The sequence below is a fragment of the Telmatherina bonti genome (genome assembly GCF_933228915.1).
Source record: "Telmatherina bonti genome assembly, chromosome: 13".
Classification (NCBI taxonomy): domain Eukaryota; kingdom Metazoa; phylum Chordata; class Actinopteri; order Atheriniformes; family Telmatherinidae; genus Telmatherina; species Telmatherina bonti.
Window position 1 is genome coordinate 37,175,031 of NC_136611.1, and position 17,678 is coordinate 37,192,708.

Below are 17,678 nucleotides of genomic sequence, written 5' to 3' on the forward strand. Positions count from 1 at the left end.
AATGACATAATATAAGTGTAAATATTATGTAACTAAAGCTGTGCACAAATGTGTTGATATGAAACAGAATGTTATCTGGAAAACAAACACAAAGGTTTAGTTTCTGGATACACACCAATCCTGAAGCACTCCAGCTGAACCGTTGCTCCAGCGCTGTCTAAGATCGCTTTAGAAACTCCTGAGAAACGAGAAGAAAAAGAAGCAGAAATCTAAACTACTGGCACCAACGATACCATGTGATGCGAGACTTGATCCGACCTTTACTGTCACATTAGCTGTCCTCTTAAAAATGAATAACTTAGCCAGAATAATGTCAAATAATATGGTAGAAAACAGTAAAAAGAAGAATAAAACATAAAAACAATCAATTCGAAGCACAGCAGGAAGTAGGAAATCTGACCTAACGCTCATTATAATGGAAATAAACCTCTGCAGCTACCAGAGACACTGTACAACTCAATCTGTGCTAAACTTTGGTTCACTGTGGAAAATATTTAATTACAGCATATTAAACCTGCCGGACTGTTGGTTTAATAAGATGTTTAACCAGAGAAGAGGACGCAACGGGAGTCGAGCGGCGTCTATGGAAAGTTCCAGTCAACAGGAAGAAACCGAACCAGACATCCGCCTCTGAGACACGTCTGCTCGTTTTTCAATCACCTGCTTGCAGGTTGAAGTTCTGATTGGAGGAGTTAACGATGACATCACAGGTCTCCTTGGTGATGTCACCTGAAGAAACCTCCAGGGTGAGCGGACCCATCTGCATGTGGTACACACCGAGGGTGGGGGACGACACCTGGCTGAAGGAGGCCGATGCTGACAGACACAGAAAGACAGATTTCACCTGAAGTCATGCAGTTATCGTTTCAGAGTCACGGTTTAAAACTTTTCTTTTCACACGTCGATCATCTATTAAAGCTCCCGTTTTGTTCCAGATGACCTCGAAGGAAACAAAAAAGAGCTTATTTTGTTCCTGAAGGTAAATCTACTGACTTGAAGGCAGAGAAAGGACAGAATGTCGAGGTCAGCATCCCGACGGGCAAACCTGAAACAAACCATGGTCCGGGCGAAGGCAGGTGCAGCAGTAACCTTTTAGTCCCAGGATCGTGTCTGGTAAAAAAGCTACGTGAAGTGGGAACCCACTGGAAAAACAAGTGGCACCCCCTCGTTTATCCAGAGCATGGTTTGTTTCCAACCGTAGGCAGGAAGCTCGCACCTGAACATGAACGTCATGTGGGTTCTTAAAAACAAGGAAATGACAGTAAAATTGCCTTGAATGATTTTTTTGTTCCCAGCCCAGCTGAACGCAGTGACTGGTGTTTAATGTTCCCCTGCTGGTGAAGGCTGCGCGTGCTGGACTGGCTGTGGGGTGGAAAACAGGAGGCTTCTCACCAGAGGACGGCTGCGGACGGCGGGCTGCTTGCAGCGGGTGTGGAGCTGCATGCTGGCGGTTCACTGGAGCCGTCTGGCCGCAGAACTCTCTGGTAAAACACTGACAGATTCACTGCCGTTAGTTTACCTGTCTGTGTCTAACAAAACTCAAAAAGTTAACTATGGATTTGGATTAAAGATTAAGATTATTAAAGATCTCAGAAATGGAACGAGCAGTTAGGTGATCTGGACCCCTGCCTGGATCCAGGAACTGGTTTTACACAATGCTTTACTGGGATCTTTCTGCCATTAGAGCTTCTCAACTCAGACATAATCGGTAGCATCGATAGCAAAAGTAAAAACTAAAAAATGACAGTGGCTTGGTGGAGGTCTGTACTGTGTTTTGAAAGTTTCTTGTGGTTTTCTCTGCATTTGATCGCTTTGTTTTGGTGTTCAGACTAAACATGGAGCATTTTGCTGCCAGTGTGGATTAAAGTTTCAGCAAATGGACACTTAAATCAGTAAAAAAAACCTCTTTTCTTCTGCAGTGATGCATGAACTCTGCACTGCATCTTTAGGCTTCTAGACTTTTAATGCTTCCTCTGCTGTAATGCTTTTAATGTTTCATATAAAGCACTTTGTCTTGTGCATGAAATGTAATCTCACTTTGCTTTTTAACGCTTTTCACTTGTAATTCTTGAGATTAAGAAACAGATTTAACTGCAAACTTTTTTTTATCTTTGCAAGCATCTTTTCTTTCTACAACATGAAACAAAGTGTGAGAAGTACCTGAGCTAAATGCGTTAACGTGCACAGATGAGATAACCTGAATGCCTTTAGGAGGTCCAGTAAAAGTTTAGCATCACACAGTGAAAATGGTTCACAAACCTAAAGGTAACTTGTGCAACAGTTCCTGTAATTCCAGTTTCTTCTTCCCAGCCTCATCCACAGATTCACTCCTCAGATCTCGTTTGTTTAGAGGAAAGTTACACATTTAACATGAAGCCAACTCACGTCCACAGTCTGGCTGTCGCTGGGATGCACGACCAACAACACCTCTCTCAGATGGCGAGGACTTGTCCTGCGGCTGAACAAGTGGATCTCCTTCAGCAGGATTCTGGACACCAGGTTTCTGGGGAAGCCCAGGTTTCCCGTTCCGATGGCCGGGAAGGACAGAGACGACATCTTCTGTTTCTCAGCTTCCTCCAGACAAAACGTGACGATGGATACAAACTCCTGACACATGAAGAAGAAACACGGCGAGCAGGTGAGACCGAGAGGGATCGCTGAGGGGGGGTTAAATTCTGCAATGCACAACACATCACCAATAACAGTCCATTTATTTTATACCTACAGCACTATGATTGGAAAGCATTTTCCTGCAGAGTCGTGTTGCCAAATAACCAAACGTTGCTTCTGCTGAAGCTGCAGTTCATATTTCTGCCTCTTGGTGTCACTAAAAAACTACTGATGGAAGTCAAGCGGCGGGGGTGTCCATCAGAAGTCTGAACAAGCGATGGGGGGGTCATTCAGGAAGTATTACAGTCAGAACAGAAACACAAAACCACTCCGTCAGCTCCATCCCAGTGCATGAAAATAAAACTTTAAAATGTGAATCTAAAAAAGGGCAAATTGGAGGCAGAACCTACGACCACCACTGCACAACCTTGTGAATGTCTGTAAAACTGAAGCAGGAGAAGCGTCCTCAGTGTCTCAGGGACACCTGTGATCTGTGGAATAACACGTCTGGAGATCCAGGAAATCTTCGAACAGCACATGACCTCTCAGACTGACTAAAACGTGACGCTGCTTTCAGCTGCAGCACCCAGAACTCCTGAGAACATCGATTTTTAGGGAATAATGTTTGCAGTGTAAAATCCAGATGGACCTCTCACCTTCTCTGCCTGGCCAGCTCCGTTGTCCCAGGAAGGGCACACGGCATGAAAGACTTTCCGACATCTGAGCCTGTATCCGTCGGTGATGACGACATCGCCGTGCTGCAGGACGGACACTCCGGCTTCAGTCTGAACGGCGACTTGCAAACTTTGACCGGCCGCCTCCACGATGGCTTTGGAAACGGCTCCCTGCTTCAGGTTCATGTCGTCTGCAATGGTGTTGACGATGATGTCCGTCTGTGGACAGAGTAATCTATTACTCTGTGGCATACAGCTGATGTTTCTATCTATAAAACTCAGATTTGGGTTCTATCTTTTCCATGAAAAACAAGAACAACGACACGAGACTGAAGACAAGAGGATGAGTCATCAGAGGAATTCCCAGTAGAGTTCCTCCTCCTCGTGACGGAGCGGAGCCAGTTAATGGTTTTCTTGTCAGCGCATCACATTTCCCCAACTGGGGGGACACCTCGGTACACATGTATAGATGGAGGGACGCTAGAGAGTGCCACAGTCCTGCAGGTTTTCCATGTTTCTCTGCTTCAACACACTTGAAACCGCCAGTTATGGTCCGTTTCAACCAAACGTATCTGGGAATGGTGCTATAAAACACAGATAGGGGTCCTTCCAGGAGCAGAAACATTACAGGAAGGGTGACGAAGGGTCTTAATCCCACCTGCTTTCATCATCCACACACATAACCTCTAGACTTCTGAGATTTTCCATTTTTCCATCCGCTTGGTTGCGAAGAAGCTGGTCTGAAGAAGCAAATAGTTCCAGGTGTCGGGAACCTGACAAGTACTCCTCTGACTCAAAGATCACGTAGATGGTCCATGACACATGTATCTGCACCTGAACTCACATCTAAACGGTGGAAACACTCATATTCCTGAACATCATTCACTGGAAGCACATAAACCTGTAAAAGTCACAAATAAGAACCATCGGTAGCTGGAGGAGGAGGCTGTGGAGGGGAAATGTGGGGGTCTCTTATCTCACTGCTGAACCTTAAGCCAGATGTGGTTTACATCTCCAAGCTCCAAGAAACCTGAAACTCACAGTCTGGTCCTCAATGTTTCCTTTACACAGAACGATCTTCAGCCCATCAGGAGTGGTCTGCTCCATCCTCCCTGGCCTTTAACCAATCAGAGAACAGACCAGATGTCATCATGGGATTATTGCACAACCTCATGTTTGACATTTTATTTTCAGACTCATTCTATTACAACATCCTGTAAATGTGGTCTAAAGTTTTCAGACGAGCAAAACCAGAACAAGGTAGATGTAGGACCTTACCCTCCGGGATCTTGGTGCCTGCTGGGGCCCCTGGTGCTCTGATCCTGTCTGGTACCCTGATAGTTTCCTGCTCCTCTTCCTCTGTTGGCTCCTTTTTCCCCAAACCGGCTGCCAGTGGGCGACAGGCTCCGACCACGTCCTCTCCCCCGACCTCGCGGGTACCTGCTGTAAAACCGTCAACGTGTCAGCACCGACAGCCGTTTGTGTGTTGCTGAATAAAATCACTTGTTTCGTTTACCCTGAAGGCTTGGCGCCCTTCCTGCCGGCCTGCTGTGGGACGGTCATGGTCGGCCCGAGGTCGACGAACTCCGTGTTTACAGCGGCAGCCAGGACTCTGACGGTGCCATCGTTGTTGTCAACCAGGTGAATCTCGGCTAACGTTCCTGAACCCCGCAGACTGTCGCAGTACTCCCGAACCGCCTGGGCTATGGTCTCAGCGCAGAGCGGGACGGGAAACCCGAACACTCCTGAGCTAATGGCTGGCAGAGCGATGGTGGAGCAGCCGTTTATCTCTGCTTGTCTCAGACTCTCTTTAACAGCCATCTTCAGGCGGGACACGGACGTCCTTCTGTCACTGTCAGAGAAGCGTGGACCGACTGCATGGATGACATACTTGCAGGGCAGGTTGCATGCACCAGTTACGATGGCGTCACCTGGGCGTAGTTTCCCATAACTGTTGACATAATCTGTGCTGATCTTCTGCAGCTCGGGTCCTGCAGCCTTTAGCAGTGCCAAAGCCAGACCGCCGATGTGCTGCAGTTCTTCGTTGGCCGCGTTGACGACAGCATCAACAGAGAAGCTGCAGATGTCTGCCTTGCTGACAGAAACCAGAACTCCGCCTGTAGTCTGCACCTTGCAGTAGCAAAGGCCAGTTTCTTCCTCATAGCTGTCTTCCTCGTATTCCTCTTGGATCTCCGACTGAAGCACCACTACACAGCTGAACTCGGACATAATGGGAGATAGGAAGATGCTTCCTTGGGACTGGAAATGTTTCTTAGCTCCAGGCTTGTCCACAGTTAAGGTGTCTGCGGTAAGAGCACCGGACAGCTCCTGAAAACAGGACCTGAGCTCGTGGACATGAAGACGAGCCCCACTTATGATGATTCTTGGCCTTTCTGGATCAAAGTGGACCGACACCTTCTTGTCTTTGATAGTTCTCATCCAAACCTGCGACTTTTTCTTCTCGATGAACTGAACGACAGCACAGGACTCAAGGCGAACGGTTTCCTGAACCTGGGAGAAGTCCCTGATGAACTCCTTCAAGCTGCTGCAGACCTCTTTGACAGGGTTCACAAAGCCGGCTACCGTTACCTTGTCTCGTCTCTCTGGGTGGGTCTGAATGGCCACCGTTTTCTTGTTTGAGCTGTTGTAGGTATCCAGAAGTTTCTGGTTCAGGTCCACCCAGCCATGAAGTTTGACAACTTCCTGGTCTTCCACATCCAGAGTCTGCACGTATAAATCTGCTTTCATCTTGCTCTCTGCATCAGCCAGAATTCTGTCCGAACTTCCCATCAGGAGAATCCCTTTGCTGTCAATGCAGTAGATGGCGCTGATTCCCTGAGAAGTGAAGAGTTTCTCAGACATGTCCATTGGATCCACTAAACTGAGGTACTGCATAAGGCCTGGTGGGAGATTTAGCTGTTTTTTACTCATATTCACATTCCTCTCTAAGATCCATGATTTGATTTTGTAGACTTCTTCAGGAAGTCCTGTGATGGCTAATTTGTGGGTGGCTTCATCGTAGGAGAGGTTCAGTTCAGAGGAGATGTCCAGGGCAGCTCTCTGGAGCCCCTCCTGCTTCAGGATGTAAATCCATGCAGGAGACAAGACCATTCCCTCCGTGATGCTTCTTGTCTGCCGTTCAAAGACACTTGCGGCTTTGAGAACAATGTTCTCCACGGGAGCCCTGACTTGTTTTATATCATCAGCACAACCAGCAACAGTCAGAACTGATCTGGATGCATCGAACACGAGGAAAGCGTCTTCTTTCACCACCAAACCGACATCTCTTTCTACAGACTTCCACACCTCTGTGCTCACAGGACATTCGAAGGCGGAGTACTGAGCCATGAAGTCCCGAAAGGCCTTCTGAGCGTTCCGCATCCAGCTTTCTACATCTGCAGCAGTCAGACCGCTCTGCCTCAGGAAGCTGGGCAGTGGGCTGAGCTTCACCTCCGGGTCATCCAGATCCACACTGCAGAAATGCGGTCGCATGTGATTGTTGATGCTTTTCAGCTCTTTCTTCATCAGGAGAAACTTCCAGATAACGGGATGAACGCTTTCCCGGAAGGAATCGGGCATCTTCCAGGCTGGCCGCTCCGTGCCGTACAAGGCGGTTCCCAGGGACTCGTAGTACGGATACAAGCGGACAGCTATAGACCGCATCATGTGGTTTTCTTTCACGCAGATCTTTTCCACAACTGCAACCAGGAGGAGAACGACGTACCGGTTAGCAGCTACTCTGCTTATAGCTGGCGATATAATTCCAGATGTTTCTGGCAAACTGTCTAAGCACACATTTACCTTGAAACTGCTTCAGTTTTACTGGTTTGCTTTCTTAGTTTAACAGCAAATGTGGACTTTTTCCTGTTTCTATAACAGCCTTGGTACCTCTAGACATGTTCTATGTTAGAGCAAACTTCATGCAGCCACTGGGACAAAACTACAGCAGCAAAGTTAGCAAACAACCTGTTGGGTCACTGAAAGTGACGATGGCAGCTTGTTCCTCTGGGATCATGATGACATTGTCCGGTGGGACCCAGTTCTTCTCAAACCACAGCTCCAGCATGTCTGGAAAAAAACCACCCAATGAAAATGGATTCTGTTGAATCCTCCAAGCTGAATGACTTTGGCTGAAAACTGATGGAGATACTTGTATGTCAGCTGAAAAGTCCTGAATCTTATGAACATTCGGAAGTTTGAACAGTATCTCTTGTTGATATCTCATATTGATATTGTACTGATTTGATATGAAAAAAATTCAGGAATTTTCAACAGATGACATAAAAGCATCTTAAAAGGTCTGGGATTGTACACTTGTCCACAATTTGATACGCGTTCCAACATCGTTTTACCCTAAATTCAGTCTTGGTGCTTCATTTCAGCCGTTCCAAAAGACGCTTCAATGAGTTCTACTAAGAACTGGCTGTTAAAACCTTTAAATGTTCAGACTGGTTGTCATAATGCGACAGCAGTCCAGTTAACCTGTCTCGGGTTTAGAAAGACTCCTGGTCCTGAATAAGTTGTTTCCAAACTGATCTCATCCTGCAGTGCTTCAATACTGGAACAGACAGCATACCTTTAACCACAGTCGGAGGAAGACTCTCCATTCGGACCTTCTTCGCTGCTTCCAGCCGCCGAGCGCTCAGTCCATGTTTCTGCATCTTTGAGTTGGTCTGGCTCACAGAGATGAACTTCTCCACATCTGGAAAACACGCCATGTTACTCCTGAAAGCCTGAAACTGCGTCATCATGATGGGAGCGGTGTGAAGCCTTCTGGTCTCTAGTCTACATTTCCTGCTCTGGTATGGAGATTTTTGATAGTTCTAACTAATAAATGCATCTGAAACAGGTGTTTGGTTCTCTGATTCTAGTTCCCACCATCTAAACAACCCTACCAAACATGTGCAGACAGCTCCTGGTGTTACCTACCTGCAGGGCTGCAGAAGACGACCACAGCCTTGCTGGACTCCCAGATGATCTCCAGGCTGTAGCCGTTCTCATCCAGCCCAGAGATGTTCTCCACCAGCATCATCAGCAGATCTCTGGACATGCTGTCGGTGACGTTCTCCAACACCACCGCTGAGTTTGGAGCAGGTGCTGAAACCGAGACCACAAGAAAAACAGCTTGCATTTTTTCCTGTGTTCACTAAATCTGAACCTGAATCTGTCTGTATTCAATTTAAAGGTCAAGACTGAAGGGACTAAAAATAAACCGAAGTGCATTTTACACCAGTTTATTACATTAATTTCCAATTAAGTTACGAAAACAGATTACTTTCAGAGAACATCCACATATTTTCTCAGCACTGCAGCATGATTAACTGGAACTGACTGACTAGGATAACAGTAAATGAACTGGTGACTCAGCAAAAATCACTGAATACCATTTATCAGAAGCTAAAGGCTAAAGAAAATGCAGTAAGTTTGATCTGGGAACTAGAAAAGAGCAAACTCCTGTAATAAATACATGTTTTAAATGTCTGTACTCAGAGACACCAATGCTCACCCTCCTGGTTGGCTGCAGGAGCTCCATCTGCAGGTTCAGCTTCACACTTCAGATGCTTTGAATCAGTCGATGAGTCTGACAATCAGGTTGGCCACGTTTACATCATTCATATCAACACAATTCACAATTCTGTCTTGTAAACTCTATAATCAGCAGAAAAGTAGTGTTTTTACCTGATTTGTGGTCGCTGTCCGCTGGGCTCTGACCAGAAAACACAAAACAATTTGTTTTATTTACAAGTTTATTTAACAGGGATAAATACATTACTTCAGAAAATGACACAAATGGCATCATCTCCACCATATCTGGAGTAAAGTTTGTGTATTTTAGCCATCTTTCTGCCTTGTGATTGGACATAAACTGGGTGTTTCTGATTGGATGCTGCAGCGACTGGGTGTGTGCTCTGATATCCTGACAGACCAGTCCCAGAAGGAAACCTTTAGTGCTGATTTTTAGAGACATCTTCATGCTTTAGGAGTCCGGATCTCCATTCCACACAGGAAGAGGTTTTAAAGGAAAGAAATACCTCTGAAGGTCCGCTCAGTGGTCCAGAACTCAGCCGCAGCTTCACAGTTTCCTTTTCCAGGATGATTTCATGGTTTGTCCTGGCGAGAACTCGCTCTCTCACTGGAATGACACGAAACAGGAGCATCCGGTTAGTCTACAACCTGGCTAAGGGTGCATAATACTCAAAGCAACCATCATTAGCAGGGGAAGTATCCGTATCATAAAAACATTTTGACTGGAAATGAGTCAAACACTGGTGCATTAAGGAAGGCTGCATTCCAATTAGAGGACATCCTCATTCTCTAATGCAGCAGCCTGGAGTAGGTCCAGATGTTCCACTGAGAGTGGGCCAAGTGGGCTAAGCCTGCCCATTCACAGCTTACAACTCCCATCCAGGACCTGGCTATTTTATTTTCATGTTTATACTTTTACACAGAACTTTGATTTATAATGGTTTAAAATGTATTTTATGCTGGAAGTATTTCATCACCATTACAATTAGTTCCTGTTTTAGCTTTTTCTTTGCTGAGAAAATCTACAGATGTGCTCATAAGTTTACATACCCTGCAGAATTCATCATTTCTTGGCCATTTTTCAGAGAATATGAATATTAACACAAAAACTCAAAATTAGTTTTTGAGTGAAGCCAGACAACTGTGTTTCCTCTTCATCATGACAACAGAATCTACACAAATAGCCCTGATCAAAAGTTTACATACCCTTCAGATCTAGGCCTGATAACATGAACACAGGTTGGCACAAACTGGTTTAAATGGCTATTAAAGGTAACAGTCTACACCTGTGACCTGTCTGCTTGTGAGTATAAAGGTTCAGTGAGTTTCTGGCCTCCTGACAGAGCCTTGCACTGACATTGCTGGATTCTGCATCATGGGGAAAGCAAATTAGTTGTCAAAAGATCTGCGTGAAAAGGTCATTGATTTGTTTAAAACAAGAAAGGGATATACGAAGATATCCAAGGAAATGAGAACGCCAATCAGCAGTGTTCAAGACATGAAAATTCTGTTTAAATCAAACCACTATCAGGTCGATGAACAAAAGTTTCTTCCACAGTGGCAAGGAAGAGTGTCGGAGATGCAAAGACAAACCCACAGATGACTTTAGCTGAAACATGGGACTCTGGTGTGGATGTTTCATGATGAACATTAAAGAGGCACTTAAAGAAAAATGGTCTGCTTGGTCCGGTCACCAGACGAAAGCATTACTGGTCCAATGCCACAAAAATAATGCACACTTACAATATTCCAAACAGCACAGAGACATGTGTCTAAAAGTCTGGAACAAAATCATTTGGAGTGATGAGACCAAAATTGAACTTTTTGGGCAAAAACATAAATGTGACATTTGGAAAAGAGTCAACGAGGCCAATGCAAGGAACACCATCCCTACTGTGAGACATGGAGGTGGATCACTGGTGTTTTGGTGTGTGTGAACTACAATGGAACGGGAAACTTGGTCAAAATCGATGGCAAAATGAATGCAACATGTCAAAAATACTGGAGGAAAATTTCCACTCATCAACCTGAAGCTCCGCATGGGATGAACTTGGATTTTCCAACATGATATTGATCCAAAACACAAAGCCAAGTCAACCTGTCAATGGCTATCGCAGACGTGAAGGTCCTGGGGCCTGTCAGGGTCTGTAAACTTGTGAGCACAACTGTAATCTGTGTGTATAGAACTACCAAACCTTGCAATATTCGGCGCTCAGTCATTGGCTAGCCTTAATGGCGTACTAGTACCCTGATACATCAGGAAGTGGTTCAGTGAAGAAAAGAATGTGCTGCAGAAATCTCTCACACCAGCAACTCGGATGGTTCCAGACCAATGAGGAGGCCTAGAAACATTATGTCTGCATGGAAACGTCACGTCTGCATGGAAACATTATGTCTGCATGGAAACGTCACGTCTGCATGGAAACATTATGTCTGCATGGAAACGTCACGTCTGCATGGAAACATTATGTCTGCATGGAAACGTCATGTCTGCATGGAAACATTATGTCTGCATGGAAACGTCACGTCTGCATAGAAACATTATGTCTGCATGGAAACGTCACGTCTGCATGGAAACGTCATGTCTGCATGGAAACATCACGTCTGCATGGAAACATTATGTCTGCATGGAAGCGTCATGTCTGCATGGAAACATCATGTCTGCGTGGAAACATCACGTCTGCATGGAAACATCATGTCTGCATGGAAGCGTCATGTCTGCATGGAAACATCACGTCTGCATGGAAACATCACATCTGCATGGAAACATCACGTCTGCATGGAAACATTATGTCTGCATGGAAACGTCACGTCTGCATAGAAACATTATGTCTGCATGGAAACGTCACGTCTGCATGGAAACGTCATGTCTGCATGGAAACATCACGTCTGCATGGAAACATTATGTCTGCATGGAAGCGTCATGTCTGCATGGAAACATCATGTCTGCGTGGAAACATCACGTCTGCATGGAAACATCATGTCTGCATGGAAGCGTCATGTCTGCATGGAAACATCACGTCTGCATGGAAACATCACATCTGCATGGAAACATCACGTCTGCATGGAAACATCACGTCTGCATGGAAACATGACGTCTGCATGGAAGCGTCATGTCTGCATGGAAGCGTCATGTCTGCATGGAAACATCACGTCTGCATGGAAACGTCACGTCTCCATGGAAACATTATATCTGCATGGAAACGTCACGTCTGCATGGAAGCGTCATGTCTGCATGGAAACATGACGTCTGCATGGAAACGTCACGTCTCCATGGAAACATTATATCTGCATGGAAACGTCACGTTTGCATGGAAACATTATGTCTGCATGGAAACGTCACGTTTGCATGGAAACATGACGTCCGCCTGGAAATGTCATGTCTGCATGGAAACGTCACGTCTGCATGGAAACATCATGTCTGCATGGAAACATCACGTCTCCATGGAAACGTCACGTCTCCATGGAAACATTATGTCTGCATGGAAACGTCACGTTTGCATGGAAACATGACGTCTGCCTGGAAATGTCATGTCTGCATGGAAACGTCACGTCAACATCTTCAAGGTGAGAGATTAACATTCCAACACAAAACACTGCACATGCTGAGCCTCAGAAGAACTGGATGGAAAACATAAAGGAGGGAAGCAGGAGGCTCTGTCTGGAACGTCTGGGCTGTGATAAAGTGAAATCAAGTGATTTAAGTGATGTTTGTTTATGATTAGTTAATTTTGTAATGATTCACTTTATTTGATTACTCACTGACCAAAAATAAATTCTACTATAGTAGATGTTTATCAGACAATAATATTACAAAATTTAAACAATCAATTGAATCAATTTTTTCCCCTCTACCATGTGTTAGCATGACTGAGAGTCCCCCTTTAAGCCTTACTCCTGCTCAGATTGATCAACATGCTGATACTATAACAGCTTCAATGCGTACAACCTTGGATAATGTTGCTCCCCTAAAGAAGAAGAAATTAGGTAAGATTATGAAGGCTCCCTGGTTTAATTCCCAGCTTCGAGCTCTAAAACAGGCGTCAAGGCGTTTGGAAAACAGATGGCGTTCATCAGGACTAGAGGAGTCTCACTTAACCTGGAAAGAAAGTTTAATTGTGTACAAAAAAGCCTTACGTACGGCAAGAACAGCTTATTATTCATCATTGATAGAGGAAAACAAAAACAACCCTCGGTTTCTTTTCAGCACTGTAGCCAGGCTTACTAGGAGCCGGAGCGCTGTGGAGCCATGTATTCCTTTCTCACTTAGCTGGGATGATTTCATGTATTTTTTCAGGAATAAAATTGACACTATTAGAGATCAAATTCACAATACTCTTCCTTCTACCTATAATGTTGAGCCTGTTGTGGTCTCCGAAGCATCCTTAGAACCAGGATCTGACTTGTGTCTAAATAGTTTCTGTCCTGTCCAACCCTCTGAATTAACTAAAATAATAGCTTCATCTAAACCATCCACCTGTATCTTAGACCCTCTCCCAACGAGCCTCTTTAAGGACATTTTCCCTTTAATTAATACATCACTACTAAATCTTATCAATATGTCTTTAGTGACAGGATATGTACCACAATTATTTAAAACTGCTGTAATCAAGCCTTTACTTATAAAGCAATCTCTGGATCCAGAGGTGATAGCAAATTATAGACCTATATCTAACCTCCCATTTATGTCCAAAATTCTGGAGAAAATAGTTTCAGCTCAGCTACATGCCCACCTGAGCAGAAATAATTTATGCGAGGAGTTTCAGTCAGGATTTAGAGCTCATCATAGCACTGAGACGGCATTGGTGAAAGTTACTAATGACCTTCTTATGGCCTCAGACAAAGGACTTGTGTCCGTACTTATCTTGCTTGATCTTAGTGCTGCATTTGATACAGTTGATCATAACATTCTGTTACAAAGACTAGAACAGGTGATTGGAATTACAGGTACAGCGTTAAGCTGGTTTAAATCATATTTATCTGATAGACTTCAGTTTGTTCATGTAAATGACAAGTCCTCCTCCCAAACTACAGTAAGTCATGGAGTTCCTCAAGGTTCTGTACTTGGACCAGTACTCTTCACGCTATATATGCTCCCTTTAGGCAAAATTATTAGACAGCATGGAATAAACTTTCATTGTTATGCAGATGATACTCAACTATACTTATCCTTTAAACCAGATGAAACAAATCAGCCCAATAGGCTACAAAATTGTCTCATAGACATAAAGACTTGGATGTCTAGAAATTTTCTCCTCTTAAACTCAGATAAGACTGAAGTAATTCTCGTTGGATCTGAAAAACTCAGAGCTAAATTTTCCGGTTTTGTAATGAACCTGGATGGCATTACTTTAGCTTCCAGTGCTACAGTGAGAAACCTTGGAGTAATATTTGACCCTGACCTGTCCTTTGGCCCACATATTAAGCAGGTTACTAAAACAGCCTTCTTTCATTTACGTAATATAGCCAAAATTAGGGACATTCTGTCTCAGAGTGATGCAGAAAAACTGGTTCACGCTTTTGTTACTTCGAGACTAGATTACTGTAACTCTCTATTACTGGGCTGTCCTAAATATGCCCTGAAAAGCCTTCAGCTGATCCAGAATTCTGCAGCCAGAGTCCTGACCAGAACCAGCAGGAGAGATCATATTTCTCCAGTTTTAGCCTCTCTTCATTGGCTGCCTGTTGAATCTACAATAGAATTTAAAATCCTTCTCCTTACATATAAAGCCCTCCACAACCAGGCACCACTATATATCAAAGACCTCATTGTTCTTTATATACCAAGCAGAGTACTTCGTTCGCAGACTGCAGGCTTACTTGTGGTTCCTAGAGTCTCAAAGAGCCGAGCAGGAGGCAGAGCCTTTGGTTATCAGGCCCCTCTCTTATGGAATAAGCTCCCAGTTAGTGTTAGGGAAGCAGACACCCTCCCCACCTTTAAGACTAGGCTGAAGACTTATCTTTTTGATAAGTCCTATAGCTAGGGATGGTTAGCATCCCTTAGTTATGCTGCTATAGGTTTAGACTGCTGAGGGACATTTCCTGATACACTGAGCTTCTTTTTCTTTATCTCCCTCTTTTATCCCCCCCCCCCCCAATAACACTGTTGCATCATTAACGTGTATGTCTCCTGTCTCAGCAGGTCTCCCTGGCCGGGAGTAGCAGTTCCTGTTGTCTGTTGTCTTTCTGTCCTCTTCCCCCCACACAGCAGAGGCAGATGGCTGCCTGTCCTGAGCCGGGTTCTGCCGGAGGTTTCCTTCCTGTTAAAAGGGAGTTTTTTCCTTCCCACTGTCGCCAGTGTGCTTGCTCAGGATGGGAGATTGAGTTGGACTCAACTCAATCTGTTGGTTTCCTTATATAGGCTGTTATGAATTGGCCTTCATTATGTTTTCCCCTCTGTCTGTAAAGCGTCTTGAGATGGCATTGCCGTGATTTGACGCTATATAAATAAAGTTGAATTGAATTGAATTGAAATTAATGGGTCCAGTAACACCAAGGCAAACCCTGAGTCAGTGTGCTTATCGCTTTAAGAAGAAGTCACATGACCAACACAGTTGATGTCAGAACTGAACCACATCTGTCACCAGGATGTTGTCTACCAAAACAATCACAGGCCCTCAGAAGCACAAGTGTCTGGTTTCAAGCCAATGTGACTGGAACAAGAAAGGTTTCCCACGTCTGGGGCCATTTTTATCTGTTCTTTTTTCTTGTTTCATCTTGCTATCCTCAGTTCCCGTCTGATCTCTAAGCACCAAAATCATCTCAGAGTTACTTAGTATAAATTATTCATTTTTCTTCAGGGTTGAAGATGCCATCATATACCTGCTCCAGAGAGCACACTCTCATCTGGACCATTCAGGCAGCACTCTGAGGGTCATGTTCTTTCATTTCTCAGTGCTTTTAATACCATTCAGCCTGCTTTGTTATGTGAGAAGCTCCATAAATCCCAGGTGGATACCTCCACAACCACCTGGATCTATGACTACCTCACAAACAGACCCCAGTTTGTGAGACTGAAAGGTTGTGTGTCTGAGATGGAGGTCAGCAGCACTGGTGCACCACAAGGAACTGTACTCTGGCCATTCCTCTTCACTCTGTACACCTCAGACTTCCAGTACAACTCTGAGTCCTGTCATCTGCAGAAATACTCTGATGACTCTGCAGTTGTGGGGTGTATCAGGGATGGACAAGAAGCAGAGTACAGAGAACTGGTCAGTCAGTTTGTTAAATGGTGCGGTGACAATCATCTCATATTAAATAGCAGCAAAACAAAAGAGATGATTGTTGACTTCAGGAGGAAGAAGAATAAACAAAGCACTGTTTCCATCCTGGGAGAGGAGGTGGAGGTGGTGGAGGAATACAAGTATCTTGGAGTTCAGCTGGACAACAAACTGGACTGGAAATGCAACACTGACTACATCTACAAGAAAGGTCAGAGCAGACTGTACTTCTTAAGGAAGCTGAGATGGTTTAACGTCTGCACCAAGATGTTGCATATCTTCTAGAAGTCTGTTGTGGAGAGTGCAGTCAGCTTTGCAGCATCTGCTGGGGTAGTAGCATCAGAACCAGAGACTTGAAGAGAATCAACAAACTGATCCAGAAAGCTGCTTCTGTGCTTGGAGTAACTCTGGAGCCGCTGGAGCTGATTGTCCAAAGAAGAATGCTGCACAAGCTGATGAAGATGATGGAGGATTCTTCACACCCTCTCCACAACACAGTGATGAAACAACAAAGTGTGTTCAGTGAGAGGCTTCTTCAGGTCCGATGTAAGACTGAAAGATACAGAAGATCATTCCTGCCAGCAGCCATCAGCCTCCAGAACAAGACCTCCTCTAGTTAATTATTATTATATACTATAATATTGAATTTCCCTTTTTGGGCTGAATAAAGTATTTTTATTTAATTTCTGCAGGTTAAATGCTGCATTAGTACGACAGCTGTCATCTCCTCTGTGTTACAGCATTACAGCTGTACACCTGGAAGAAATGCAGGACATTTTACATCGTCTTCATGGTAGTTTTATCAATGATGAATATATTTTATAATCAGTTGTAAATTTCATCATGAAGGACGGCCAACCGCTCAGCGGTGAGTTCGGGGAACGGCTTCAGGTCCTTGAGCATCATATGTTTTGCCAACCAGCAAGGTTTGAATATAATCCTCTAATGCTTCATTTAAACGTATTGAATTGCTTTTGACTTACTTTTCTCATTATTAGACTGTGAAATATAAAAATAAATATATAAATATAGTAAAAATATAAGGAGGAATGAGAACAAGTTAAAACGATTGAAGAAAATGTCGTGGATGGAAAAACTTATCTTCTTGGAAAACGTACTATCAATACAAAGTAAAAAAACTCCCTGCCTCAAAACAAGAACAAAACATCACATGAACAACCTTTTCATCTAGACTTTGACATTACGACCCACATCAACATGATTGATTGACTGTACATTAGAAACTCTCAGGTGAGAAGCAACAGGTTTGCCTGCAATGATGTTTAACAACCAGCAGGTGTCGCTGCTGAGCAGGGCTTTGGTCCCTCCCTCCCTGCACCTGTCGGGATGGAAGCACGTGATCACCTTCATGACGCAGGTGTTCCTCTAGCCGTTTCTAAGGGTTAATGTCAGACTTTAAAGGTGTTTCCAGTGATTACAGATAAAATCCAGACTGTTCCATGGTCCAGTTTATGACTGCAGAGTCCACAGTCCACCGTCCAGAGTCCAGACCGCTTTGGTTCTGCAAGCAGGTGCAATGCATGCTGGGAAATCAGCTGACGACGTTTCGTAAAGTTGATTTTATTTCCATGATATGATCAGAGTTTCTGCTTTTCAGTGGGGGTCTGAGCCCGCGGTGGGGGTCTGA

The 17,678-nt window shown here is 44.4% G+C and overlaps 1 protein-coding gene across 2 annotated transcripts in view; it reads right to left on the bottom strand.

Annotated features, from left to right (window-relative positions):
* LOC306764226 (protein mono-ADP-ribosyltransferase PARP14-like) overlaps window positions 1-17,678 on the bottom strand; it is a 53,118-nt gene that overhangs the window by 33,783 nt on the left and 1,657 nt on the right. Inside the window, exons 2-15 of one of the 2 annotated variants that reach the window (XM_079251301.1) lie at window positions 9,317-9,417; window positions 8,964-8,991; window positions 8,791-8,865; window positions 8,214-8,381; window positions 7,861-7,986; window positions 7,251-7,352; window positions 4,801-6,982; window positions 4,563-4,727; window positions 4,326-4,401; window positions 3,267-3,503; window positions 2,386-2,607; window positions 1,393-1,492; window positions 661-816; window positions 116-178 (exon numbers count right to left, since the gene is read on the bottom strand). In XM_079251301.1, the coding sequence (XP_079107427.1) occupies window positions 116-178; window positions 661-816; window positions 1,393-1,492; window positions 2,386-2,607; window positions 3,267-3,503; window positions 4,326-4,401; window positions 4,563-4,727; window positions 4,801-6,982; window positions 7,251-7,352; window positions 7,861-7,986; window positions 8,214-8,381; window positions 8,791-8,865; window positions 8,964-8,991; window positions 9,317-9,417 (3,801 nt within the window). The remainder of the gene's footprint in view (window positions 1-115; window positions 179-660; window positions 817-1,392; window positions 1,493-2,385; window positions 2,608-3,266; window positions 3,504-4,325; window positions 4,402-4,562; window positions 4,728-4,800; window positions 6,983-7,250; window positions 7,353-7,860; window positions 7,987-8,213; window positions 8,382-8,790; window positions 8,866-8,963; window positions 8,992-9,316; window positions 9,418-17,678) is intronic. The other variant, XM_079251302.1, reaches the window with a different exon arrangement.